A 27,482-nucleotide genomic window follows, 5' to 3' on the forward strand; every position below is an offset into this window, starting at 1 on the left:
GGTTCGGGTCCCCGTGGGGGCAGTGATGAATTTTCTTCCTTGTAATCTTCATCTCCACAAATAACCAGTCTTTCGATGAATCTTGAATATATGTGTTATTCACATAGAAATGTTGCAAATCATTTGCAGCTTTCTCTGATACAGGGTGGATAAGAATCTTTTTTTTCTAATTCAATTTTTTGTTGGATGATCCCTAAATACACTCTCGACTAAATTTTCACTGGAAATTAGTTTTTCTAGAAATTCGAGAAAATGTCTGAACTCAAAAAAGGAGGCAAACATAGTGTAGATTGAATTCAAAAAGATGTGTACGTATGCACTGCATTAATCTTAATTTTTCTGGCTGGCGTGCAGAATGAGTCATGCATTCCATTCATGTTTACTTAGAACAATCCATCATTGTGTTGTTGAAAAATGAATCCACCATTCATTTTTTTGCTTAGAAATGTCAAATAAAAATAAGCATCCTTCATTATTACAATTTTTTAACCGTACGTTATAAGCAACTTCCATTTCAGTATCACCCATTATAATGAGGTTCTACTGTATTTGTAAATCAAAAACTTGTTGGTTCTGTTGTATTAACAGACAGTAAATCATAAAAAAATGATTCTGAATATCAAATTACTTTTATAATATACATAGTAAGACCAGACATACCCCATTTCATATCTTGGAGAGAGATCGAAATGTTCCTGAAGGATGGGTGTGCCAGGAAATTTTATTAAAAAAATAACATAATACACAATGAAACAACCATGATCAGTATGTACAGGTTGAAATTACAGGTCACAGTATCATACATATCTCTGAATTTTCATGACATTCAACTGGAATTGTCATAAAATAAATTTGGTCATAAAATAACTTTGTCAATATGCAAGCCCTTAGCAACTGCAAAAATATATACGAAGGTGAATAAATTCAAGATATAGAGTATGCGGTACTCTATAATGAGAAAAGCAAAATCCTAGCTCTCGCAGTTATAGTTACAAAATTTTGAAAATTTTGAAATGACAACACCCACTTTTACATATTGTAAAGTGATCGGCACAATAAAAATCTATAAATGGCATTAGAATGGTACCTGTAGCACCATAAACTCCAGTGGTAAATGCAGACAAAGAAACGTGGAAACAATCAATACTCATCACATTTTTGCACTAGAAGTTCCCTTCCGGGGGGGGGGGGGGGGTTAATACACCAACCCCTTGTGTCGAGATCTTCCTTTGTATAGTTCCTGTATAGTTGCATATCATACACCAGGTACCATTCCAATGCCATTCCTAGCTTTTTGCTGCACCAATCACTTAGCAATACATAAAAAGTGTTTTGCAACTTTAATTTTTCGAAATTTTGTTGCTGTAACTGTAACCGTGAGAGCTAGAATTTTGTTTTCCCTCTTCATTTTCGAGTGCATACTTTGAAACACCATTATCTCATTTTTCATTCACAGTTGCTGATTTTTGCAGCTGCTAGGGGTTCATGTATCGGCAAAGTTATTTCATAACCACGTTGTATATTCATGAGGGAAAAGAAATTGCATAGGCATTCAAAATTGCAATGAAATATATGTCGAGCTATTTTGATGCATGCTAGAATTTTATCAAGTGATTAAATAGTCTTCAAAAATTACATCCTGTACAAAATATATTTATTCCCGGGAAAGATGCTTTAAAATTTTAAGACTTTGAAAACAACTTCAAAGAACTTAGTTTGTGTTGGTGCTGTTTCAGAGCATTGGCAGGAAAAACTCCACACTCGGTTATTATTCCACCAGTTATGAGACTTGCAGGAGTAACATCAAAAGCCGGGTTCCAACAATCAATACCTAGTGACAATATTCAAAAATTAAATGCAGAAAAGTAATGAGTAGATTAAATAGCGAGTAAATGAGCAGTCTTTTTTTTTACGAATGAGAAATGCCAGTGTTTTTCTAGTTACTGTATATACAGTCAAACCTTATTGAGGGGCCACTCTTGGGGAAAAGCAAAAATATAACCCAGTAAGTGGAGTGACTGGATAAACAGAGTAAGCCATGGCTTCATTATTTTCTATTGACATGTTTATGCACATAAAATGGAAAGTTATCATCCTTAAGCATCTTGTAAATAAATAAAAATTTATTAATGTAGTACATTATTTCCCTTAGTTTATTCTTTCCTTTCCAAGATCATGCAATTTCCCAAAATCCCAAGATAGTCATTTTTACTGTTGTACAACAGGTATTTTTTAGTACAGAAAAAAAATCCTAAATTTTTGTCTATGGATGGCACTGCACGAAAGTCTGACGGGAGTGATTCAACCTGAACCTTTCTGCAATCTCTTCTGTGTCTGAAACGTTCGTAAAGCTTTTTTCTAGGTGGTACTTTGGTACAGAAAGTTTTTTCTGTACCAAAAAAACAATCCCCTTTCATGAGAATAACTTTTTCACAAACCTCATTTAAATACTACTAATTCCTTAGATGTTTATGAATTTCTAAAAGTAATAAGATACCCTGTATTGCAACTGGTATGAAAAAAAATCTCAAACCTAACAAACCTACAGTTAAGTAAATTAGTTTCACTGTATTTCAATCATACACAACTCCATTGATAACATTACCTTCTGCTGCAATCGGGATAGAATTTATTGATGTAAGTTCCTGAGCTGGTCTCTCTTCAATAGGAATCTGCGAACCATCTTCCAAACTAAAGTCCAAAGTGCTTGTAGGCGATGCCACAAAAAATGGTACCCCATGGTATTTGGCACAAACGGCTATTTGATATGTTCCAATTTTGTTTGCAGTGTCACCATTAGCAACGACTCTATCAGCTCCGACAACAACAGCTGATATTTTCCCACTTTTCATCAGTGCAGCTACCATGCTGTCACAAATCAATGTGGCTGGTATATGGTCATGAACCAGTTCATATGCTGTTAATCGAGCCCCTTGATTGTAAGGTCTTGTTTCTGTACAGAAGGCACGCTCAAGTTTATTTTGTTCATGAAGCCATCGGATCACCCCTGTTCAGAGAAAGAAAAAAAGAAAATATTTCTCCCCATCAACAACACTTTTTTTACAGACCTGGTCATTGAAGAACCACTGCCAAAAATTTCCTTGTTTTTACTGTTTCATCCAAATGCAGATTATATTTAAATAACAAATTCAAAAATATTAAATATGCAATTTTACTTCGATAAGCTCATCGAGAATGAAGATGAAAAATAATATTTCAGCATAACTTATTACCCAGTGCTGTCCCATAACCAGCTGTGGCTAGACTGCCAGTATTGCAATGTGTGAGCAGTGTTAATGGCCCTTTAACTTCACAATTTTTCAGTAAGTATTCCCCGCCATACTTGCCGATGCTTCTGTTGATTTCTATATCTGTTTCTAAAAGGGTTTGAAGAACTTCGCACAATCTGAAAACAAAAATGCAAATTATATATATCTCATTCTAACTTTACAAAACCATTGCAAGAGTATTCAACTGAATATAATTTGAAAAAAAAAAAGATTAAAATTCATTTCAAGAATGAGAATGTTATAGAGTAGTTTTTGTAATTAAACATGTACTGTGTACAGGGTGCATAGCTAACTCCTCAAACCACAAATCACTGGCGAACCATTGATCCTAGAGGCACGTTTCCAGTTAGTAAAAGTATCAAAATAAGGTGTAGACATCAGATATGTCATTCATATTGCAGGGGGGGGGGGGGTTGTGTAGTTATTAAAATGAAAAAAAAATTAGCTTCCTATCACAGTTACCGTCTTTAAAAGCCCAATTAGAAAGTTATTGCACTGTCTCTCCTGGGGGAAACAAAAAAATTCTACATTTCTTAAGAATAAGATTCGCTGAAATATTTGAATTTGAAAAATTGAGAAAAAACAGCATAAACTGACAAAAAATGTTTTTTTTCACTTGTTTATCCCTTCAATTTTCTCCATTTTCGAATTGAAATATCTCAGCGAATATTACATTTAGAAATGTATAATTTCTTTTTTTTGCCCTCGGGAGAGAACAGGGCAACAACTTTCTAATTGGATTTTTGAGGACAGGGTCTTCGTATAAAAAGTTATTTTTTTTAAATTTTAATAACTATGAAACCCTCTTGGAATATGAATAACTTATCTGAGGTCTACATGTTATTTGGATACGTTTTTCTAATTGAAAACATGCATCTAGGATCAATCGCTCGCCAGTGATTCGCAGTTCAAAGAAGTAGCTATGCACCCTGTATATATATGAAGATAAAATATACTAAATATATTATTGGCCTAAACTTGTATCTGGCCCATCGGCTTCAACTTCGAGGCGTGAACGTGAGTTAATCTCCATGTTAAAAAGTCTCGACACAGAGAGGAATAGAGGTCAACAACGGTACAAATATTCAACCACTACACTTCATGCCAAATTTGAGACATAGATGGCAGCACAAAAAAATTCACTCACAAAACTATATACACACTCAGACTGTTCAGACTGTTAGGTACACACACTTACACTTTCAGCACAACTCAATCAGTAGTAAATTGCCCATGGCAATAGACCGGAGTTGTACTCGGTTTGAAAGACAGAAAGCCCCTAATATTTGCCACCATCTCCATAGTAACTTATGGAAATATTAGTTTTGACCCATTCCCCTTAATAATTCTGAGCTCACCCAATATTTCCAATAACGTTATTTATGGCTGTGCTAAATATAAATTCAGTATACAAGGCGCGTTCCATAAGAACTGAGAATAAAATCATAACAAATCAAGAAATAAAGTACTTTGATTTTTAATTTTGACGTCTCAACAAAACTTCTTAAGAAAACAATAGCTTAAAACTCTGTACAAAATGAGGGGGGGGGGGACTCCTAATAGTCAGACATTAAATCCTCTGGTCTGGGGTTTTGACAGAGGCCTCCCTCCAAGGAAAAAGGGGTGCAGATGGGTCTCGTATTCTGGCCGTTGGGTCAGAAGGGGGGGGGGGAGGTGATAAATGATTCCTTTAACACTTTTCAAAATTACATGGGGCAGGCAAAATTCATGCTTGCTCCGGCTGAAAGAGTATCTAATTGCAGCCCTCTGTAGATGATCAGTTTTCTAACCCCAGAAGCCCTTTCACTATGGTTCCCTTTGCACAGATGTTGTGGAGCAGTGGTCCTGGGACACACTTGTAGTTTTTTTGCAAAGCAGCAATATTTATTGCTGAATGGATTTTTTTATTACCATGAAACAGTAGTTTGATAGTCATTCTGTGCTGCCAGAGTAATCCTCCTGGCATGTGTTGGGAACAGGGCCAGAATTAGGACTTTTTTTTGTTGTTTTGCTGCCCCCCCCCCCTGCCACTTTAAAATTCCATAACTCTATAATAGTATTTTGTGTTAAAAACTAAAATTTTCTGCCCCCAAATTTTGCCACAAAGGGCAGTTGCCCTCTCTACTTCCAGCCCTGGTCAGGGACACTGGAGAACAATTTTAGAGGGACTACAAAAGACTTTGGCCTGCCTGTACCCATGGGAGAATTATTAGTTATTATTAAGCTGAGCAGGGTTCCCTAAGGCAACTTCCAGGAAAAAACTTTCCCTACTTGCTTTGAAAAGTGGATATATATTTGAAAATATATGGACAGCTTTTATATAAAAGGAACCAAGCTCCATTTTTAACATTTTTGAGATATACTGACATCTGAACTATTGAAAGAGGTGAGATTTTCTGTCTAAATAGAACCAGGTGACATATAGGCTGTGATATCATCTGTGTGCACTTGAACCAACTACCAAACTGAATAGATAACTGAATCGAAGAAACTTTAAATAGCTTTTTCTCAGTTTTGATTTAATGGCGCTTGGTTTCTTTTACATAAAAGCATCCATAAATACTTACAATTGTAGGGAAGATACTATGAAAAAAATTATATTTTTAGCTTTATCTATATTTTTTCAGATACACCATCCTTTGGGAAATGCTTCGAAATCTGAGATGTGAAGTGGGATGTGTCTAGTCGTTCAAATGTATATCTTGATTTTTTGTGATTTTACTCTCAGTTCTTATGCAACACACTTTGTATTTCATGTTTTGGAAAGTAAAAAGTAAGAAGAACTTGAGTCATTGCCGAACAACAAGTCATTCAATGATAAAAACTCGTTAATCCAATAATAACGTTGATCTGTCACATTGTGATCGCCCTCCGTAGCTAAACTGCTGAAAATGGGACATAATTTCTTCTGCTCATTTATGCCATTCTTAGGAGTAAAATTTGATAGTAAAAAAACAATAACATGTTGTTCTTTGGATAACTCAAACCAGCAGTCCTCAACCCTGTGCTTACATGTAGTGCTGTCTTAACAATAACATGCTGCATCCCCCTCATGAGCTATCTAAAAAAAACATTAAGTGATAACTATTGTTTATGACAGTTATGTAGCTGGTAAAGTATAGAATTTTTTTAGGAAAAGCTGGTGATACCTCATTTGCATTCCATGTATTGTCTGATCATCACAATCAAGATAGATCTTTGACTGCTTTGTGACTGCATCGATTACTTGCTTCAAGTTTACAGCGGTTGGACGAGAAGTCATCAGATACTGTAGTTTATGCACCACATATTCATGCAATGCTGCTTTTGAATCAAAGGATTTGCGTTCTAGCTCCACCGCCAAAGTAAGTGCTGCAACTATTGAGATAGCGGGAGCACCTCTAACCTATAAAAGAGATGACATAACTCTAATAGATAAAAAAATGTAAGCACGAAAAGTCATTCAAAACAGTTCTTATAAAAATTTAATGCACTACATCAGGGCTCGACAAATCCCACGTTACCACCGTGGTGACTAGAAAAGAAAAATCAGTATAGGTGCCTAACATTCTCTGTGTGTGCATGTGATTGTTAGATTAGAATCTGAGGATAGCAAAATTTCCTGTTTCATTACAGTGAGTATTTGAATGTGAGAAGGGGAGAGGAGGGTTGTTAAGTCCTGGAAAAATCTAAAACACATTATTTAGGACCATTTTCAGTAAAAACCACGCTTGGCTCCTTAGGAATTCAGCTGGTGCCTACATATTTTTTTTTTATTTGTCAAGCCTTGCACACACATAAACCTATTATTTATTAGGTAAAATATGTTAAAACACCTCTTTTGAGGACACTTGCGGGGGACAAAAAAATTGTTTATAAAAGAGGGGGTAACCAGTGCCGTCTTAATGCTTGGGTTCATCTGGCACAGTCTCTGGGCCTCACAAAAGAGATATAGTTGTAATTTTCAAAAACTATGTGTATAAATTTGCCTCGCAGGGCCTCAGAAAATTCACTTGGCCTGAGGCACCACATCAGAGGTAATGCCTATTTAAATTGTGTTATATAGTAATGACAATAACTAAAATGGTTCTTTATTGAGTGAACTGACAACCACAGCGACCACTGGGATTATACCATAAAAGTTTTCTAAAAGCACTTTTAACAAACTTTTATAGTGTAATCTCAACATCAGTGATAAAGAACGAAAACTACTAGAACTGGCCATATTGAACAGTATGGAGTAATGTCAAATATATGAGTACAACAAGCATCATGTGAACTAAACTGCCATCAACGTCATCAAACATTAACAAACTTCAAGCCAAAATAGCCAAACATAAAAATAGTTGTTTAGTCATTGAAAATGTTGTTGCCATCTAATGAGCATAATTCAAACCAAAATTGTGTGATGTCTGTATAGAAGTTTTAGTCTTAGGGACCATTCAAGTATTACATAAGCAGATTTTCAGCCATTTTTGACCCCCTCCCCTCTTGTCAGCAAAAGTCGGCAAATCCGAAACCCCCTCCCCCCTCGATGCTGACGTAATACTTGAATGACTCCTTATGGAACAAATGATGAAAATGGTGTCTGTGTGTCCAAGGTTCCATTAAAAGAAAGACAAGCTTTAAGCAGGTCTAGCAATACAGTAAGTATGCTACACGTACTGCACAGTAACAAAACAGTGCTAACATACTTGTATTTTTATTTTTGAATAATATATAGATGCATGCAATGTGTTTCAAAAAAGGTGAAGAATGTGAAAAGGGTGTGAAGATGAGAGATGATCGAGAAGGATTGGGGATGGTATTGATGGTAAGTGATGCTGAGACAACTGAATGAACTTCCAGGGCTCCGATTTTCAAGGATCTTCTGTATTTAAATAGGCTTTTTGCTGGGGAATTTTTATTTGGCCATAAAACGGGGGGTGGGGGGGGGTGACCGCTAAGAGAGATTAGGATTTCTATTGATGTGATTCATCTTAGGTAAAATATGCATCATAAATGTGTATAAAAAGATCTTTTATTAAACTGCAAATAACTGCAAAAAAGGTCATCACACACATGCCAATATCCTGGTCAATAGACTTAAGGTCTGTTCGCACACAAAAGTCATAGCCAGACTCTGTTTTGTCTTTGAAACGCATTAGAATCAAATGCTGAAAGTGTGACAATGAGAGTCAATGAATAGACCAGTAGAGAGGAGAAAAATATTGCCCGAGTGACATGTTCATCCACAACCACTGTGGACGTTGCCATCAGGGCCCAGGTTCGATCTGGAGGAAGAATACAGGTAACAATATATTTTTATCCTAACAAGCTTGAGGTGACCGCCAATAGATGGTGCCTTCATTTCCAATCAAGCTCGTTAACGGCAGCAAATTACACTATAGTGATATGTCCGGAGTTGGTGTGTGGTGAAGTAGTAGAGAGAAGAATATATTTTTTGGAGTGAGATTTGATTGATCTCTTGACATGGAGACATGCAGTGACCGTTCTGTGTGGATAGAACTCGAATCAGCAAAAGTCAAATATAGTTGACTAATAACTTACTTTCATTGTCTTTATAGCTTCCCATCCATCATCAACACCACTTATTTCTTCGTAGCACGTTTCTTTTGGAAGCAAAAGCTGATTTAATATTTGTAGTTTGCCTTTTTGATATTTTATAGCTTCTAGCATCTTGAAATCTATACATAAAAATAAATTTACAACTAATATTTCTTCCAAAATTCATTTCTATCATCTATATAGATCAGTGGTTTTCAACCAGTGCTCTGCTAAGCCCTTGGGGTTCCACGTACACTTTCCGGGGGCTCCGCGGTGACTCAAGGAAAATAAAATAAATCAGTTAATTTGATAGATAAATTTAAAAAAAAAGAAGAAAAAAAAAAAAAAAAAAAAGAGTCCTACAGGTTCTGCCATAGAAATTTTATGCAAAAAGTACTCCTCGAGTCAAACAAGGCTCCACCATAGAAATTATATACTGAAAAGGGCTCCACAAGTCAAAAAAGGTTGAGGCTCACTGATATCGATAGCTCTCCGAGACCGTCCATCCCTCTGGGAAAGAGCGCAAACCATCCCAAGATGGTCTCTCTGGGCAGTCAACGGTCATGTCTGTCTGTCTGATATAGATGATGGAAAATGTTTTCATATACATTTAAGTTTTGAAAATCAGCATAAAATTAAAAGTGACTTCCAAAACAACTGATTCAAAGCATTATTTAATAAATAAATCATATGCTCTTCAGTGAAAAGGTATTAAATAAATACAGTCAGACCCAGTCATAACGAACACAGATATTACAAATTTTCACTAGAAGGAAGTTTTTTATGTTCCGTGAATTTTGTATTGCTTATCTACGCTATTTTGATTGCTTATCTACGCTATTTTGATTGCTTATCTACGCTATTTTGATTGCTTATCTACGCTATTTTGATTGTTTATCTACGTTATTTTGATTGCTTATAATGAACAGATTTCAGCAAAGTCACCTATAATGAATTTAGCATTTCTTCTCACAGTATTTATCATCAGGGGCCATTCAAGTATTACGTCAGCAGATATTTAGCCATTTTTGACCCCCCTATCAGCAAAACACTGATTCCCCTCCTTGTCAGGAAAATTTCTTCAGCAGCTTAGAATATTTCACATCTTCAAAAAAAAAGGTGATTGATGGCGTAACCTTCAACCCCTCAGCAAATCCAAAACCCCTTCCCCCCCCCTTTGATGCTGACGTAATACTTGAATGACCCCTCACGTGTCAGAGCAGATTCAAAAATCAAAGTTTGCTATGTAAAACACGATTGGTCTGCTTTTTGTTTTAGACCTGCATCCACAGGTCTAAAACACTTCCTGTTTCCCACTTTTTTGCAGCTAGATTCGAATGCTGATTGTGTGGAAGTGTTAGCATTTGTGAGTAAATTTTGAGAATGTCCACATGCAAAGCGCTTTTTATTGCTTTCAAAATTAAAGCTGTTGGCTTAAAGCCAAAAACAGACATAAAGTGAGGTATCGAAGAAATTCTGGATTACTCAAAGTTCTTTATTCATGATAAAGTAATTAAAGAAAAATTCTGATATAGAAAGAAGAATCTGATGGTGATGTGAATGAACATCTGTAAGAGATTCAAAGAAAGAGCTCATGCTGATACGAGAAGGGGGGGGGGGCAGCTCTACAATTGTTTGAAAAAAGTGAGAAAGTACTGTACAAATGTTTCACTGACTAGTACCCTACTAAAAGAACTACTAGAAAGACTTTGCATTTGGCATGCTCATTAAGCAAATTGTTTTTAACACAAAACTTTCACTGCAAAAATCATATCAAGGAAAACATAAACTAGTAACGATTAACATATTTTTGCTAACATATTCAATTATGGCTAAGATTCCATAGGTGGGGTTGCACCGAATGTGGCAATTACTTTGTGTTACCATCTGATTACCTTGGCACTCTGTGGCTCTTTCAAACTTTTTCATTTGTGACAGTAATGTTTTTCAAGCTATTATGCTATCCTTATCTATTTTTGTACCATTTTCATTTCTTATTATCAACAGCGTCCTAAATTTCATTATATCGTGTTCATCATCATTGAAATTTTATTGAGCCGAAGCCCAATTTGTCATCATGCATCGTTCTTGGGAATATTTCAATTTTTTTTTTAATAGGTGAGCATTCTTCAGTCAGACGAAAAACACAGCAGTTTTTGACACAATTTGACTCGATAACTGCAAAAAAAAAATATATATATAGTTTCTCGCTCGAAATGTGTCAATAGCAGGGTTTCAAACAGCAATTGCACCAAGAAACTTGGTTGGCATTGGACCCCAAAGCAGAATGTGCCAAAATCTCCGACGTACGTCGCAGAACAATTACTGCTACTGCAGAACAATTTGGAAGAATTTTAAGAAAAATTGCAAAAAACACTATATTACATGAATGGGGATTTTTACCGCAGAACATTTCCTGTTAGCTGAGGTCTCATCGCAGAACAGTGCTAAATATTCTGCTTTGGGGGTATTGGATATGAAAGAATAGGAACTTTAAGTCACGATGTTCTAGCTTGTCAAAAAGAAAGGGAATGCCAAATTTCCTTTTCGTCGGCTATTTTCACGATGCTGTATAGATCATAGTTTCCCAACCTTTTTTGTCCCATTCCATCGCCCCCCGCAGGGAGCGCTAACGCCCACATTGGGAATCACTGCTGTAGATGTTTGACGAGCAAAAAAAAAATCCAGGTTGCCAAGAAGGAAAAACTTTGGCGGAATTGGAAGTCGCCTAATTCGGCGCGACCCCACTAATGGAATCTTGCTGCAATTATGTTAAATTGCAATCAAATTTCAATTTCTTTTTTTGTAATACACAGAATTAACTTTTATAACAATCTTTTTTCAAAGTAACTTAAAATATTAAAAAATGGGCATGTGCTTAAATTGTTTCATCTTGCTTAATCGTACCGCATTTTCCGAACCAGTACGGATATAACGAAGTTCGCCTATAACAAACAAATTTGCCGTTTTTTTTCGACTTCGTAATAAGCGGGTCCGACTGTATTATAGATGGTTCACGATCCTATCTTAAAGAATACTCCACCATTTACCATCAATAATTTATTCACAAATCTACAAAGAAATATGCTAACAAGAATTCAACATATGCTTCTTAACATATTATTAATATATGCTTCTTCGAGATTTTTATATCGAGATAAAGTCGCGATAACAATTTCTTTTTTCTAACTCACGGTGATAAGAAATATGAGAACCTTACACAAAATCTGTAAAGAAACAATTTAATCTGGACGGTTTTGACCACTTGCGCAGCTGATATCGCGAAATTATTATTGTATTATTATTAATGTACTAATAAAATACTGATATAAAATTAATATAATAATTCATTATATTAGTTTTAAAGGATAATACCATCAAAATTTGCTAAATTTGATAGATTAGAGAACATAGATATTAAGTAAGCAAAATAATAATAATAAATTCTTTGTAATTTTTTTTTGCCTCCTTCTCCAGCAGATGGCACTACAACGATAACTCCACTTTCTACTCTTCCTTCAGCGTGAGATTACCTTCAGGATTCGGAAACTGAGAAAGGAACGCGCATCCTTTTTGTCTTTTCCCAATTTTCACAACAGATGACGCTGCTACCAAACTGACAAAAAAACTGGTCACCACAATAATTTCTTCCAAATAAACCATAACTACTCAAAAAAATGAACAAAAACAATCCCCCTCCGCTATAATATCAAATTAATAAATTGTTCCCACTGTCTGGCCAGTTTTATTGCTTTGCCTGGAACAAGAGGTTTCCCTTTCGAAGGAACCTGGTCATTTGTTAATTCATTGGCATTTCAATCCCCTCACAAGGTTTTTTCCTTTCATGTTCCTTTTTTCGACGAAGGTGACATCAGCATTGATTGTTGTTTGCAACCTATTTTCTTTGTTTCCGTATCTAAGAGCCCCAACACCTCCTTCCCTACTCCAGCATACGGCATTTGGTGTTGGTTAGAAAACAATGATTCTAGAATTTTGACAGTGATCAGTCAAAGAGCGTGCAAAAATGTGTGGGAAAAAGTACACACGCAAACACTCATATCAGTGAAGAGAGATATGTTTTACAGTGAACAAATATTCCCTCCCCACACCCCCCGAAGAAAAAGAAAAGTAATGTCGGAAATTTGAAAAATAGGATAAAAGGGTGAACTTTCTATATAAAAACTAAGGACACTTGAAATTACAAAAGGAGAGGACGTCTGTTAACCCTAATTCAGCATAAAGATTACTTGGTTTGCGTTTCTATTTCAAATGAAAAAAAGGGGGAATGCCTTTGAACTGCTAATTAACCATTTAAAAATTTTTCTTTGTCCAAAAATTAACATCTGAGATGAACAAACGTTCCGATGATTTTTTGGGAAATGGGACATTTTCAAATATGTGATGTCTGCTAACCTTAACTTTGATAAAAGTTTTAAAAGTCAGGGCTTATATTGAGAAGATACTTGGTCATGTAGAGATACATCTGCTAGCATTTTCCCCTCTCAAGACAGGGTCGTGTTAAGAGCATAACGAGTCCCTGGGGCAAATGATTTTTCTGAGGCCTTATCTGGCAAATTCTCGAAAATTTCAATTGGGTCTCATTTTTGTGAGGCCCCTGCGGACCCATTGCGTTAAGACGACCTCTTTAACACCTTCATGTACAGCCGTTTGGCAACAAATCTAGATGATCTATATTTGAAGTATCAGCAATAAATCAAAAACTAGTATACCCATTCACATGAGGGGGTGGGGGAGAGTACAGTACATGTTCTTTCTAGAGAGATGCATTATATGTGGTGAAAAAAATCACTAAACATGAGTATAGAAAGAATTGAGGGGGAAAAGAATGACTTCTGTTCATAGAAATATAATAAAGCTTCGCGGTTTTGAGAAAAGAGGTGGAAAAAAAACCAGAGCTGGAATGAATGTCTTCCATTTGAGTTGGAACAAGATATCTCATCACTGATCATTAAGGGGTGAAATTAGGTTACATCAAAGAAACCGAGTGTCACATTTTGCACAAAAAAATATAGTAAAACAGTTAAAGTATAGTTTTTATGCCTTGTTTCTTTAAAAGTAGCTATGCTACGCAACTAAGAATTTTTGTATAACGATATAAATGTGTATATATTTTATAGATTGTATCCCCCCACCTCAAAACTTGAGCTCTTACGCAAATGGGAACTCTTAAAATCAGCGTGCTTATATTCGTCCCATTTTTCTTGCTATGGCACAATCATAGTTAATATTGCAGTTAAATTTTCAGTTATCGTCTCAATTATACTCTCTACTACAGAGGTCTTCAACCTTTTTCCAGTTGCAAGTACTGCCTGTACCCGCCATTGAAAGAAGAGCACCCTTACAGCAAGTTTAACATATGATCGCATGAAATAAGGATGATTTCAATCCTTGAATACAATTTTTACAGGGTGTTTTAATTGGAACATTGATCAAGTGCTTGCAAGCACTCTGGGTACTTCAGGGAGCATCGCTGTGCTCACGAACAACGGGTTGAAGAGATGCCTGTTTGCACTACCTAAAAAAGTCTGTACCAGTACTACTGTAAAGTACAATCACATACCACACAATTATAACATTTTTCTTTAACCAATAAATATTAACCAGACGAGAAAAACTTTCCCATACTGATACTTTATTTTACATTGTTTTCAGACATGTTTACAGCTTCTTCAAATATATAATTTTCAAAATAAGACTCATGTTCAACAGAATATGCAGTTGAAAGAAAAAGAATAAGTTATAGACTGAAAAATGCATATACATAACATAGCGATGCTGTTGTAGACAAAAATACGAGGAGAAAAAATGATTTCCAATTTCCAAAATAAAAATGTTCAAACACATTAACTGATCAATCATTTTTATTAAAAGCTGTCCAGTGATTGAACAATATCTACAAGACAAGTTGAAAAATTGAAACTACCGATGTTTCTTCCCTAAATGATGCATTTTTCTGCATAAATCATAATTTATTTCATGTTAGAGATAAAAGAAAATCATCATTTTGGTTTGTAAAAGATTTTCCTAGTCTTCAGTGTGCTCCATTTTAACCTTTTATAGTAGACAGCGATTGGGAACAGTACGGAGAACACCATGATAAACTGAAATATAGAAAAATAGACATTAGGAATGAAAGCTTCACAAAACGTTAAAAACAAATAAGCTTGAAAAACAATATTTTCATCATAAAAATACTTTGTAATACATTAAAATGTTTTGAATCAAATACAAATTTTTGAAGTCATTTTTTCCCATGCACTTGCAAAAAATAATCCCCCTTATCTTGGAAATAAAAATTACCAAATGACAAATTCCCAGAATTCCTTATGACTCAAATACAGAAAAGTTTTATTAGGATCAGTTAAAATGATACAGTATTTTTAAAATTTTTTTTAGCTATCAAAGTCAACTGAAGAAACTAGACAAGTGTACTAATACAAAGGTTTTTTACAGATGGTTGTTGCGAAGATATATTTTTGGAAAGAGAAAATTCAATTGTCCCTGTGAGGGATAGAACCCACTTCATTTCACTTGCCGGGTGAATGCCCTAGATCAGTGTTTCCCAAAGTAGGCAATATCGCCCCCTGGTGGACAATGGAATAGTCCAGGGGGCGATAGAAGCTATGGTTATACCATTGTATTCTATGGGCTTGTTTGAGTTGGGGGACGATGAGAGAGAAAAATTTTTGAAGAAGGGGGCGATGGAGCAAAAAAGTTTAGAAAAATATACCATTAGACTACAGATGCAATGAATATCTCAATCTTTCCTTGGAGCTCGTGTGCACTGAACGGGACTGTACATAGACGGTCAGACCTAACTCAGGCCAAAGCTCGCAACTTCTGACAATGCCTCCAGATGGGGACATATCCAAGGATGATGCTACTCTTTGCTACCCATACAAAGGTTTTTTACAGCTGGTTGATGCAAACATATATTTTTTGCAAAGAGAGAAAATTCAACTGCCAGTGCAGGGTTGAATTTTCTTCTCTTTCCAAAAATATATCTTCGCATCAAGCAGCTGTAAAAAACTTTTGCATGAATAGTGGAGAGTAACATCATCCTCAGATAAGTGTATTAATGTTTACAATTTTACAAAAACATAATTAATGTAATTGATTAAAATTGTAAGAAAAGCTTTTGATGACTGCACTAGAGAAAAACTGATGTTTGTGAGTGGCATGATGGTCTTTAAATGAGGCTCAAGAAACTTTCAAAGACCATGGGTGTTTTGGTCATCCTTTGATGAACAGAAATTTGGAATACGTCAAGAAAATTAGAGAAGAGAAACTGAAAGATGAGATTGTTAATAAGGGTCCTCCTACTAAGCTTTTTAACACTTGCATCAGCGTGCTAATAAAAAACACTAAATTGTTTTAATGTGCTTGTGACGGGCATGTGGTTGGAAAAAAACATGCCCTGGATATGTCAGGCAACAGATTACAGCATATACATTCATTACATTACAACATACATTCCAGCCTTGTTATATACTGTATGGTAGGGCCATAACTAATTTTTGCCGCCTGGGGCAAACATTATTTTGCAGCCCCCGCAATTTCATAACAGTGTTCTTTGTTACCACCTAAAATTTATGCCCCTAAATTTTGTCCCCCCTCTAGTTCCGGCCCTGTGTTAAGGGAATACAATATATAATTTTTTAAAAATGTTTTTATGCAAACCAAGAAGTTTTCTCTGGTCATGAATAAAATCAGAATAAAGCATTTTGTTGGAAGTGAGATTTTTTATTTTCTACAGCAGTCCACTTGCAATATATGATTTCATTCTGAGTCCATGACCACACCAGGCTACTAAATATTTGCACTGTGAAAATACTCAGAAAAATCACCAACAAAAAAAAGGCAAATACAAAACTCCTAATGCACTTTGACAGGATATGGGTGTGGATCATGCTTATCTTCAGAGAATAAAAAATATCACGCTGACTGTGGATCCCACTTGGGGCGGTATTCACCAACATATAAACTATAGTCACAATTTTTTGGTAAGAGATCGACATGGATTGGTTAAATTCATATTTTTAACCAATCTATATTAATCTATTATCCAAAAATTGTGACTAGTTTAAACCATGTCGGTGAATATGGCCCTTGAACTGGTTACCAAATCGTAACTCTCGATTGCTCAGCGGAAAGAAAAAATATACGTCTGTCCAAGTCAAATGCCATGACCAGAGTAAAGCTGAGTGCCTGCATGTAAGTCTTCTATAACATTCTGATTGGCTGCTTTGAAATGGAGCTATCGGATTAATCTATTCAAATTTAAGGTTGACTTGGACAGATGTAGATTTTCTTTCCGCTTAGTAATCAAAAATTAAGACTTGATAACCAATCCAAGTGGGATCTTCGGTTAGCATGATATGTTTTATCCTCTGAGGACAAAATCCATAGCCTATCGAAATCCATTAGGAGTTTCGTATTTCCCTTATATTTGCCTTTTTCGTTGGTGATTTTTTCTGAGTAGTATGCAACGTTTACCTACTCCTCCATATGATGAAAATCGATCAAAATACATTGAGACTACACATTTGGATCACGGCGGCCAAAGAAAGCATTTCTGTGAAATTTCATACGGTGTCTAGGAACACTTGCATCACTGTTGATGAAAATACATTTTAAAAATTTAAATTTTGTTCATATATATATGCCTGCATCAGGTATGAGGTCTAAAAGATGCATGCTCGATCAAAATTTTTACATTCTCTGGGTGTGCTGGCTAATAGATTTGCCTAGCTGTTTTAAAATCAATTTCCATGGAGGAGCCCTTTCATTTTTTGTTTTTTAGTTATTCTTATATTCCCCCACATTAGCCAGCATGTTGTAAAAATCAAGGGATGAAAGTTTTTGAATGTTGGGAGTATGGCTTATTTCCATGCTTGTCTCCCTCAATGTTTCCCAGCATGCAGGCTAAAAGGCCACAACAAACAAAACGCCTAATGAGGTGGCTGATGCAAGAGAAATAAAGTAAATGAATGTACTGATTCGTTTTATTTTTTTGGAGAAGCTGCAAAGCCCTTAGGAAGTATATGCAGAGCATAGGTTGCGAACCGCTGATATAGGCAGTCCTCCTAAATAAATTGAATTACTCACGGGATCAGGCACTGTAAAAAATAAAAAAAAACAGCAACTATTAATTTAAGTGTATTAGTGGCATGGGCGGGAGGGGACTATTGCCTCATTCACTATTCACACCTTTCAAGATTTCTCCCCCACCCAGTTCAAAGAGCATGTATATGTTTAAGAGAAATGCTGGGATTGGTGTATTTCATCCAATCCAAGAGATCATATTGGATGAAATCCATAACAATAGGAGGTGAAAACGCAGACAAAAGAATTCAAAGCCGCGTTCACTCTAGTTTGTATTTCAGTGATATACAGAATGATCACGTAATGTGGATGGGACAAGTTAGAAGACAAGCAGAGTCTGTGACTTGTGAGCTTTCAACATCATAACGAATCTGAGACCTTTTCCTTACATCAAGCCTTCCCAATCATGTAGATGGAAAGATGTGGGATTGTGGTCATAATTGATTTTTGCGCCAAAGAAACTGAAGAAAAAGTCTTATATTGTCCCTGATGAGCATGAACAGCAACAGCAAGAATCTTAAACACACATAGTGTGGACCCACCTTTACAGGGTTAGTCGGAGAACATTATAACACCTTATTTTTGTTGCATTACCCCACAATACAATACTAAAAGGATACACAAGTTGTCCCAAATTTTTTACACAGCAGACATTTCTATAATTGTTGACTTCAGAAGCATACTTCCAATCACAAAAAGTTTTCAAATGGCGTGCGGTTACTCAAAATATCTAATTTCTCATGGGACTGTATAAACAAACAAAATTGAAAAATTAACTTTTTATGTAGACCCTGTGTGGTAGAATTTCCAATTAATGAAATGCAAATGTCCCTCTGAAAAGTTATTCACAAAAAAAAATTGTATATTTTTAAATGCAATATTAATGGAGATACTTGTGACTAAGTTTTCAGCATTTATCACCACTGAATGAGTGCACCGTTCCAAATTGTGAAACAAAAATTAAATTCAAAGTTATAAAAATTCTGTAGTCACCAAAATGTTAAACAATGTAACTGTTATGTATCGGGAATAAAAAAATAAAATGGTCCAGTTCATTCTATTTGTGTACGATTCCTAAAAATAGTAACTTTTGAGCCAATGTCAACAGTGATAAGTTGTCAAAAAACAGTGATTTTACATTTAATTAGATTTTTAATTTAATATCTCAATAAATATTGCATTTAAAAACATGGAATTTTTTTGCAGAATAGTATCTGCATTTCAATTGGAAGTTTCAACACAGGGATTTTACAAAAAGTTAATTCTTTCATTTTATTGTCTATATGACAAAGAAATTTTAATATTTTTAGCAACATTACATCATTTGCAATTTTTCATAACTGAAAGTAGGTTTCCAAAGTCTACAGTTGCAGAGATAGCTGCTACGCAAATAATTTGGGACAGCTTGTATAGTCATGGTGGTGAAAATTGGCAAATAAAGCACTTTTTCTAAATAAAATTTGACATCTCAGATAAAAACAAACTTTTGGCAAACCCCCACTGAATATTCAAATAAAAATGAGCCACACAACTCACTTTGATAAACATTTTCTTCCTAGTGTCGTGCTCAGGTTCAGCGGCCCACTTCAAGAAAGTACATACATCTTTTGCTAACTGGCTCAATGTAGCAGGAGTACCATCACTATACTCTATTATCTCGCTGTACAAGGGCGCTGCCATTCCAATAGCTTCTCCTGGAAAGTAAGGATTATAATGCATATCCTCTAGCAGTTCGAAACCAGCTGGTGGGTCACAGTATCCCGTCATAAGGGAATAAACATAATCCTGAAGAGAAAGAAAGCACATAATGTGAAACTGAATAGAACCAATATTTTGAATAATTACTCAATAGTTATATAAAAAGTAAGTGACAGGGAGTGGAGCAAAATATGCCCAGTTGTTAAGTACAATACAACTCGTTATAATGGGCTGAAGGTTGTCCGTTATAAAGTCAGGTTTAGAATAAATAATAGGGGTGTATGCACATCAATGAAAGTACAATAGTTCATACATCAAATAAAAGTCTTCAACATAGGTTGAATTGAAATACACTGTATCAATCTTAATTTTTCTGACTGGCGAGTGATACAAGTCATGCAGAACATCCATGTTTATGAAAAACAACACAATGAGCAATGTTTAATTGCTTGCTTGCAAATGCTTCTTAATGAGTTAATATTTTTAAATAATTAAAACAAGTTTCAGGTAAAAATTTCAAAATTTTTATAATTCTTTTAGCTGTCTGTTGTGGTGGGGTCCACTATAGTGAGGTACTACTGTATTTTATCATTTGATCATTTTTGTCGCCCCCACGGTCATTTTCTGCACACGAGGGCTAATTAGACCGGGGCCTACAATATATTGCCGATTCCGAACGGCAGGCTTGTTTTTTATACTCATCGAGAGTTTGGTGCACTAACCCCTCGATGGGGGACTCCCTACGGTAGCAATTTTTTGCTGCAGTCAAGTCCCTGTTTTTTGTTGTACCCGTGTCAGGAAAGTTTTCTGACAAACTGTATTTTATCGACTGAAATTTACAGGTGCACATGTTTCCATGGTTAAAGCCACCCAGTGAAACACCATTGCATCAGATATCATAGTTTGCACCCCCTCCCCAACAACCTAATCATTGTTTTTAAAAGCATACAACACCAATGAGCTGGTTCAAGATGGCAATAACTGAAAATTCCTTGTTTTGAGGTATCAGCATTTCTAAGATTCACTTTGTATTGAACTCAATAAGAGTCAAACTCACATTAAATTGCAGTGGGGAGTGTATAAGAGTTTGGAATTGGAGTGTCTGGGATATTTAGAGGCGTTTATCACCGTTCCCATGATGTGCATAACTCAAAAATACAATTTTTTGAGTTGAAATTTTGAACCAGCCCATTGACATAGTGTCCGTCACATACCCATAGAAAAATTCTGTGACTTATTCTAAACTTCTTTAGTCGTACTGGTAATTTAATTCTCATTATTAAGTGAGACTGGTAAATTAATGCTCCCTTATTTGGTGGAATAGCTCTCTTTTGCTCACAAAATGAAACATTTCCTTGAGATTTCACACAATGAAAATCGACAATACAAACCTTGGTGGTTTCTGCTGATCTCTGTGGCGATTTATTTTATTTTTTAAACAGGAACTGACTCACATTCATACTTTAAAGCAGAGAAAATCTTCAGCCGATCACCACTGCATTATCACTACGGGAAGCCTGATAAGGGACCATGATTTATGGGGATAAAATCGAGAATGGGGTACTGCTGGGAAAAATTCAAAAATTGATTCCTAAAAAAAATTCTGTGACCTCTCATTTCCCGACTTTCTAATAACCGACTATTCTAAGGAAGTCTGATTCCTCTGCCGTAGAGGAACCATGAATTGAAAAGGGAACCATGAGTGACAAAAATTTGAGAACCATTGGCTTATGCCCTTCATTTTGAATAACAGTATCTCCAATGAGCATTTAGGAGTTGGCAGCTTTTCAGTGTTGCTAAATAAAACTCAGAGAGTTGACCTTTTGTATTTATGGTGGCATGCGTGAAACATGCTTCGCTCTCACAAGGGTGAGGCTGATAGGGCTTGGGGACGATTCTCATACTTTTTCACCCTTACAGACTATAAAACCACTATGAAGAGGCCTGTGAAAAGTCTGCTCTGGAGGCCAGCAAAGATCCCAGAGTACAGTGGTAAAATGCTTTTCTACCACCACAAAGGCTGCCATCAAGTCTGCAGGTTTGATCCTGGGAAAAGAGATAAGTTCTTTCCCTACCGAACTTGGACTGACCATCAATATACAGCTCTTTTATTTCCAACCCAATTAAATCAGTAGAAAATTGATCTATGGTGATATGATTGGAGTTGGTGAGCGGAAAAAGTAGTAGCCTGAGATGGTGATTTAGTGAATAAATATACCAGTCACATCCATTTCGTTGGACCAGAATTTGAATGTTATAATGGGAGAAATGTAAATGCCCACATAACAACTAATTCCATCTTAATAGGGTTTCACTGTAAATCGAGTTGACCCTAACATGTATAGACTATGTGATCTCTATATGCAAATATGTCATTGTTTTTTCCCAGTAACTTTCAATTGTTGAACAATTATCAAAATGATATGCATGGCAAGAACATACCTCCCCACCATGTCTAGCACTTGTAATCAAGCTAAGATCTGGAGGAAGAGCTCCATTATTTGCTGCTCTGGCAGCTTCATCATTTTTGTAAGGGCTGGGAAATGAATCAAACAGCTTTCCTGGACGCTCAAACATTTCTCCTTCTTCATTGGGTCCATCAAGAACCATGATCTGTGGAATAGAAAATTCAATTAATGAAAGAAAAAAGCATACAACTTTAAAAAATATTTTTCATTACATTTTTCAGAAAGGGTTAAAACTCATTAATATGAAATAATTTTACGATAAAGTTCTCACTTCCTCTGCTTCTATTCTAGCTTCATCTTCGGTATGTGATACACCGATCAACTCCCTGTATCTCACATACTTCATACTATGGCAAGCAGAGCAGACCTGCTTGTAGACTTCATAACCTCGCCTTATGCTAAATAAAATTAAAATATAACAAAATTGATAACAACATGCTGCTATAATTCAAAGACACTTTTTATTATTCGATACAAAAGTATATCGACCGACAAAACCTCAATATTCAGAGGCAGGGAGGTTTTATGTTTGTGGCACCTGCGGAAACAAGATTATCATAGAAATAAACTCTGCTACTACCAGAAACAAAGTCTAGTACAGTGGAACCAATGCTCAAGTGGTGCAGTGGTAAGATGCTCATCTTAAACTATGAAGGTTATTGTCAAGGTCCACTGGTTCAAATCCAGGCATCTTCATTTCTCATCTAACTCCACTGGTTGGAAATTGCCTTATATGACCAAAGTTGGTTGTGCGGTAAAATAGTACAGTGGAACCTCTGATAACAGATACCATAGGACAGAAATTTTTTTTCACTAACAGGGAATGTCCATTAATATATAGTGAAATACATCGAGGCCCTTTTCCACAGCTGAAATTGGTTTTCTGTTGTTCCCAACTTTAAAGCCTGAATGCGAGCCGATTTCCTAAGTTAAAAAGTCTCGTCACAGAGAGCAACAGGCCTACAATGCACAAATATTCTATCATTCATTCACTTCCATCAAAATTCATTAGATAGTAAATAACCCCATCTTGATAGACCAGAGCCCCAAAGCAGAATGTGCCAAAATCTGCAATGCACGTCGCAGAACAATTAGCGCTACTGTAGAACAATTTGGAAGAATTTTAAGAAAAAAGTATGAAAAAAACACTGCTAAATGTATGGGGACTTTTACCACAGAACATTTGCAGTCAGCTGAGGGATGGTCGCAGAACAGTGCTAAACATTCTGCTTTGGGGGACCAGAGTTCTGCTCGATTTGAAAGAAAGGAGAAAATAGCAGAATCACTTGATAATGGACATGATGGGATTGAAATTTGTTTGATAATACGTAATGCTCATTAATATAGGCCTATAACAAAATACTTTGAGGCCGTTTTCTAAAGACTTTAAATGTGTCTATTTAATGGTGGTGTCTATTATGGAGGTATATAGTAATGCTATTCATCGTACCTGGGAGAAAATTATACAAAAACGAGTAAGCAGCATCATGAAATTTGGAAAGGTACTGTTGCAAATGCACATGGTTATGAATGCCAATTGGCACTGCCATCCACATTTAGTTGAAGCTCTCTAAAATTTGTGTCCTGTATTATGATTTCTTGAAATCAAGCAATCCTAGCTTTGACACAATGATTAGGAATCGCACCCCCCCCCATTACTACGTTCACTATAATTTATCCACAAATACCTTGCAACACCTCTGACCAATCTCCCAGCACCTTAGGGTGTTATAGCACCCCCTTGGGAACCATCTAAAGTAGATACAGGCATGCCTGAGAAACAAACTTCATATTTGGTACAGAACACACACATTTTGACATACCCCCCAAATTTATTAGAAGTTCCTCGGACAAACATTCACAAAGTGCATGTGCAGTTTAGTAATAGCACACCGAGTCAACTAACTGCACTTACAAAGTTAGGATTTTTTGTAATAACAAGGCACTGTAAGGCCATTTAGCATCACTAACATCATACAAGAGTGAAAGTTGAACCTATGCATTGGAAAAAAGACTCCCAGAGAAGAATGGAGTATGAATCAAACTCTGAAAAACTCTAGAACATTTTTTGGTAAGATGTCTGATTCTTCAGAGGTAAACTTGCTTCCGACACTGAAATGCAATAAACATTCGTTATAATGGTCTTTTGTTCATACTGGTCATTGTAACAGAGCTCGTGATATAATGACCAGTCAGTTTTCAGCAGAAAGATGGGGGTCATTAGAACTGTATTACGTAAAGCTTTACCAAAATAAAACTGTTTTTCATGTTTCATTATAACCACTATTTACGCATTAGAAACTAGACAGTCTCAGTTTTTTTTAGTCTTCCGAAATGTGAATGTTATGAAAGGTTGCAGTGTTGTTATTCAATGAAAATGAATTTATGTCACAAATAATGCAATAAAGAAATTACTCGCAATTACCTGGCGTGATCTAAGGAATCAAACGCCCCCCTATGACTCCATGGATACTTTGGAGGGTGAATCTCTGGTCCTTCTGCTTTAACGGATTCATTTAGAGCATATATCAGTCCAGCAGTTCCAACTACTGTAGCACCTGATGCTGTCAGTAACTGAAAATAAGACACGAAAACCATTTTTTTAGAGTTCAATCGCAAACAAAAACATAATTAAATTTTGACAATCTGAAATTAACAAATTTGACAAATCTGAAATTACTTCAGGAATTTGATATTACCTTGAATTATTGAAAAATTCAGGTTATAGATCACGGTGGCATTAGCACAGTATTTTGTAGCATAAAGATACAGATTTCGTTACTTTGTGAGAAAATATCATGTATAGACAGCACAGTCTCTGCTTGAAAAATTTAATTCATCAATAATGAAATCTCAAGATATAGAAAGGGTAGTTTCTTGTGTTTTGGCAAGTCAAAAATATGATTTCAAATAGACATATATATGCCAGCACTGGCCAAACCTAATGCGCCACGTCACCATGGTGACTAAAAAATTTGTATTGGCACCTAAAAAAATTTCTTTGTGTAGTTATTAAACTGTAGGCTGAGAGCAGCACGAAATATTTGCAATTTATAGCAGCATAACTGCCGACATAGAAGAGGTTCACTAGGCCCTGAAAAAGTCAAAATAAAATCGTATTACGAACCTTCTTTGTTGGGTAAAAAAAAAATTTTCAGCACGTAGATTTTTTAGCGATTTGTTCAGCCATGCAACATACAATCTATAAATCTTAGAGGTTTAATAGTAATAATTAATTTAAATTAATTTGTAAAAGAAATTTCAAAGACAACAAAAAAAAAAAAAAATGCAGGTGATATAGACAGAATATAACCTGCAATAAGAAATTCCGAATCTGCAGATTATAATGCAGCCTGGAAATAAGGAGTAGTAGGCTTTTATGCACCACCTATCCAAAACTCAAATGTTGTAAAACAAGAAAGGCAACATACACATAAATGCATAACCATTCATTAAACAATGAAAAACTTACAACTTTCTTCCCGCTGGATAGGTTCCGATAACTGGAAAAAGGAAGCTGGAAATATAATAAAATATAAAATCAAGATGTATTTTATCTTCCATGAAACTTGGAACTCTTAATTTTCGATACGCATGGTCACAGACAACGTGGCAACTTTTTTTTCACACCAAGCAATCGCCGCTTTTGCAGCAGCCAATTCAAGATATGGCCGACAAAAAACAAGCAATTCCACAAAAAATTAATATTACACGAAATTAATCTAATATGTGGTAATGTGTAATAATCAATCAAAATATGCGGGAAATACAGAAAACTACGAAAAAATTATACAAATTTTTTTTTCGATATATGCGATCAATTAACATGGTTTTTAATAAAGGGTAGCCAAAACTAGCAAAACCTTGATTCGGTTATCAAGGTTGCCAAATGTAGAAAACAATCCGGTGAATTCAGTAATCCAGCACACCCTGGTCCGATATGTGCTGAATTAGTAGTGAGAGTCTACTGTAACTACACAAAAAAAAACATAATTTACTACATAAATATACAATGGTAATATGCTATAATGAATTGAAATACGTGGAAAACTGAGAAAGAATTATACACAAAAATTAACGAAATATACAGTTGATAAAAAGTTGCCAAAACTAACAAATATCTATCCGGCTGTCAGGGTTGCTAATTTTGGCACGAAAGAAGTCACCACGTTGACGCTGACTATGCTTATGGGAAAATTACCTTAAAAATGTACAACAGGCATAAAACGGAAAAATATACAGAGTAAAGTGTATAGTGTAGCTTAGTGGTCTAGATAAAATGATAAATGTAGCCCACAGTTGAAGACCTGTTCTAAATGAAGAATTTAAATGGGATATATATCGTCCGTGCATTGATTTTCTAGTAAATGCATAGAGGGTGTCCCACAGGGTCGTAGTTTGCCTTCTCGGGACAGACTTTTATTTGGGGGCCCTCATCTTGAAAGATTATGCAAAACAAATGCAAACTTTTGTGGGGGGGCCCTTATTTGCGGCTCTGAGGAAAGCAGTGCCCCAGTTTAGTTACGGCCCTCCTGTCCCCACCAACTTCAGGTACACCTCTGCGTCGAAGACTTGTAAGAGCCTCCAAACTTATGCGAAACAGGCTTTGGGGGCGGAGCACCGTGTGTGCAGATATTGTTCAGGGCTTCGAAACACCACCTTATAAATGCATTTATTGGTTCAAAACCTTATCACTCCACAGTGAACTCTCAAGGGTCCCTGCAAGACTGAGTTTTGGACAATTTACGGCCGGCTACATTAAGCAAACTGTTAAAATCCGAGCACAGAACTTGCACGTGATTGAAAATGACCGTTTTATATTAATAAATGAACAATAAGTATATAAAAACATCTTCATAAGTGACCGCAATATACCACCGAGTATGTGATCAATAGCAAGGTCATAGGGTTTTAACACATCGAGACACATTTATTGAGCTGATTAAAGAAGTGGGGGCCAATTAACTTGGATAAATGCTACGCGGCAATCTTCTTAAATGTGGATTTATTACCCTCTGGACGTTCGATGACGTCTTGACCCGAAGCAAACTTCCTTTGACCAGTCGACCCACAACACCAGCCATGTTGTTAACTCTCTCTCAGATATGAACCCCGGCTGACGGTGGCGGTTTCGTTGGAGAAACAGAAATGTGAGGAAAAGCCTGACCATATTTACTCGAACAAACTACAGAAAATCGGGACGCGAAATCACACAAAAAAAAACGGTACCAAAAGAAAACAGAACTTCAAACGAGGACAGCTGAAATGAGGACCAAACTAGAAACGAAAATTTATTTTTGTACCGCTGATTATATATATATATATTATTGAGTACCGCTGCCGTAGAGGATAATTGGGATATTCAAAAAGTGAC

The 27,482-nt window shown here is 35.9% G+C and overlaps 2 protein-coding genes across 7 annotated transcripts; both read right to left on the reverse strand.

The window, feature by feature from the left end:
- Positions 1-624: 624 nt before the first annotated feature.
- On the reverse strand, positions 625-12,066 carry LOC149078837 (methylthioribose-1-phosphate isomerase). Of its 6 annotated transcripts, none has more exons than XM_089240993.1 (6): positions 12,011-12,066; positions 8,820-8,956; positions 6,440-6,675; positions 3,234-3,406; positions 2,606-3,007; positions 625-1,831 (listed from the first exon to the last, which is right to left on the reverse strand). In XM_089240993.1, the coding sequence occupies exons 2-6, from the start codon at positions 8,946-8,948 to the stop codon at positions 1,683-1,685; spliced, it is 1,089 nt and encodes a 362-aa protein (XP_089097119.1). In that variant the 5' UTR covers positions 8,949-8,956; positions 12,011-12,066; the 3' UTR covers positions 625-1,682. The 6 variants fall into 6 exon arrangements, with proteins under 6 accessions (XP_089097119.1, XP_089097122.1, XP_089097120.1 ...); XM_089240996.1 differs by having other exon boundaries at positions 12,037-12,062; XM_089240994.1 differs by having other exon boundaries at positions 11,867-12,055.
- A 2,383-nt stretch (positions 12,067-14,449) lies between these two features.
- Positions 14,450-27,233, reverse strand: LOC149078838 (cytochrome c1, heme protein, mitochondrial-like). Its single transcript, XM_089240997.1, has 7 exons — positions 27,121-27,233; positions 25,581-25,625; positions 24,534-24,682; positions 22,380-22,506; positions 22,083-22,253; positions 19,479-19,727; positions 14,450-14,938 (listed from the first exon to the last, which is right to left on the reverse strand). The coding sequence occupies exons 1-7, from the start codon at positions 27,190-27,192 to the stop codon at positions 14,837-14,839; spliced, it is 915 nt and encodes a 304-aa protein (XP_089097123.1). The 5' UTR covers positions 27,193-27,233; the 3' UTR covers positions 14,450-14,836.
- Between the last annotated feature and the right edge of the window lie 249 nt (positions 27,234-27,482).

The sequence above is a fragment of the Pholcus phalangioides genome, unplaced genomic scaffold, assembly GCF_987345545.1.
Source record: "Pholcus phalangioides strain wild (caught in Gottingen) unplaced genomic scaffold, Ppha-v1.0 ptg000013l_1, whole genome shotgun sequence".
NCBI lineage: Eukaryota > Metazoa > Arthropoda > Arachnida > Araneae > Pholcidae > Pholcus > Pholcus phalangioides.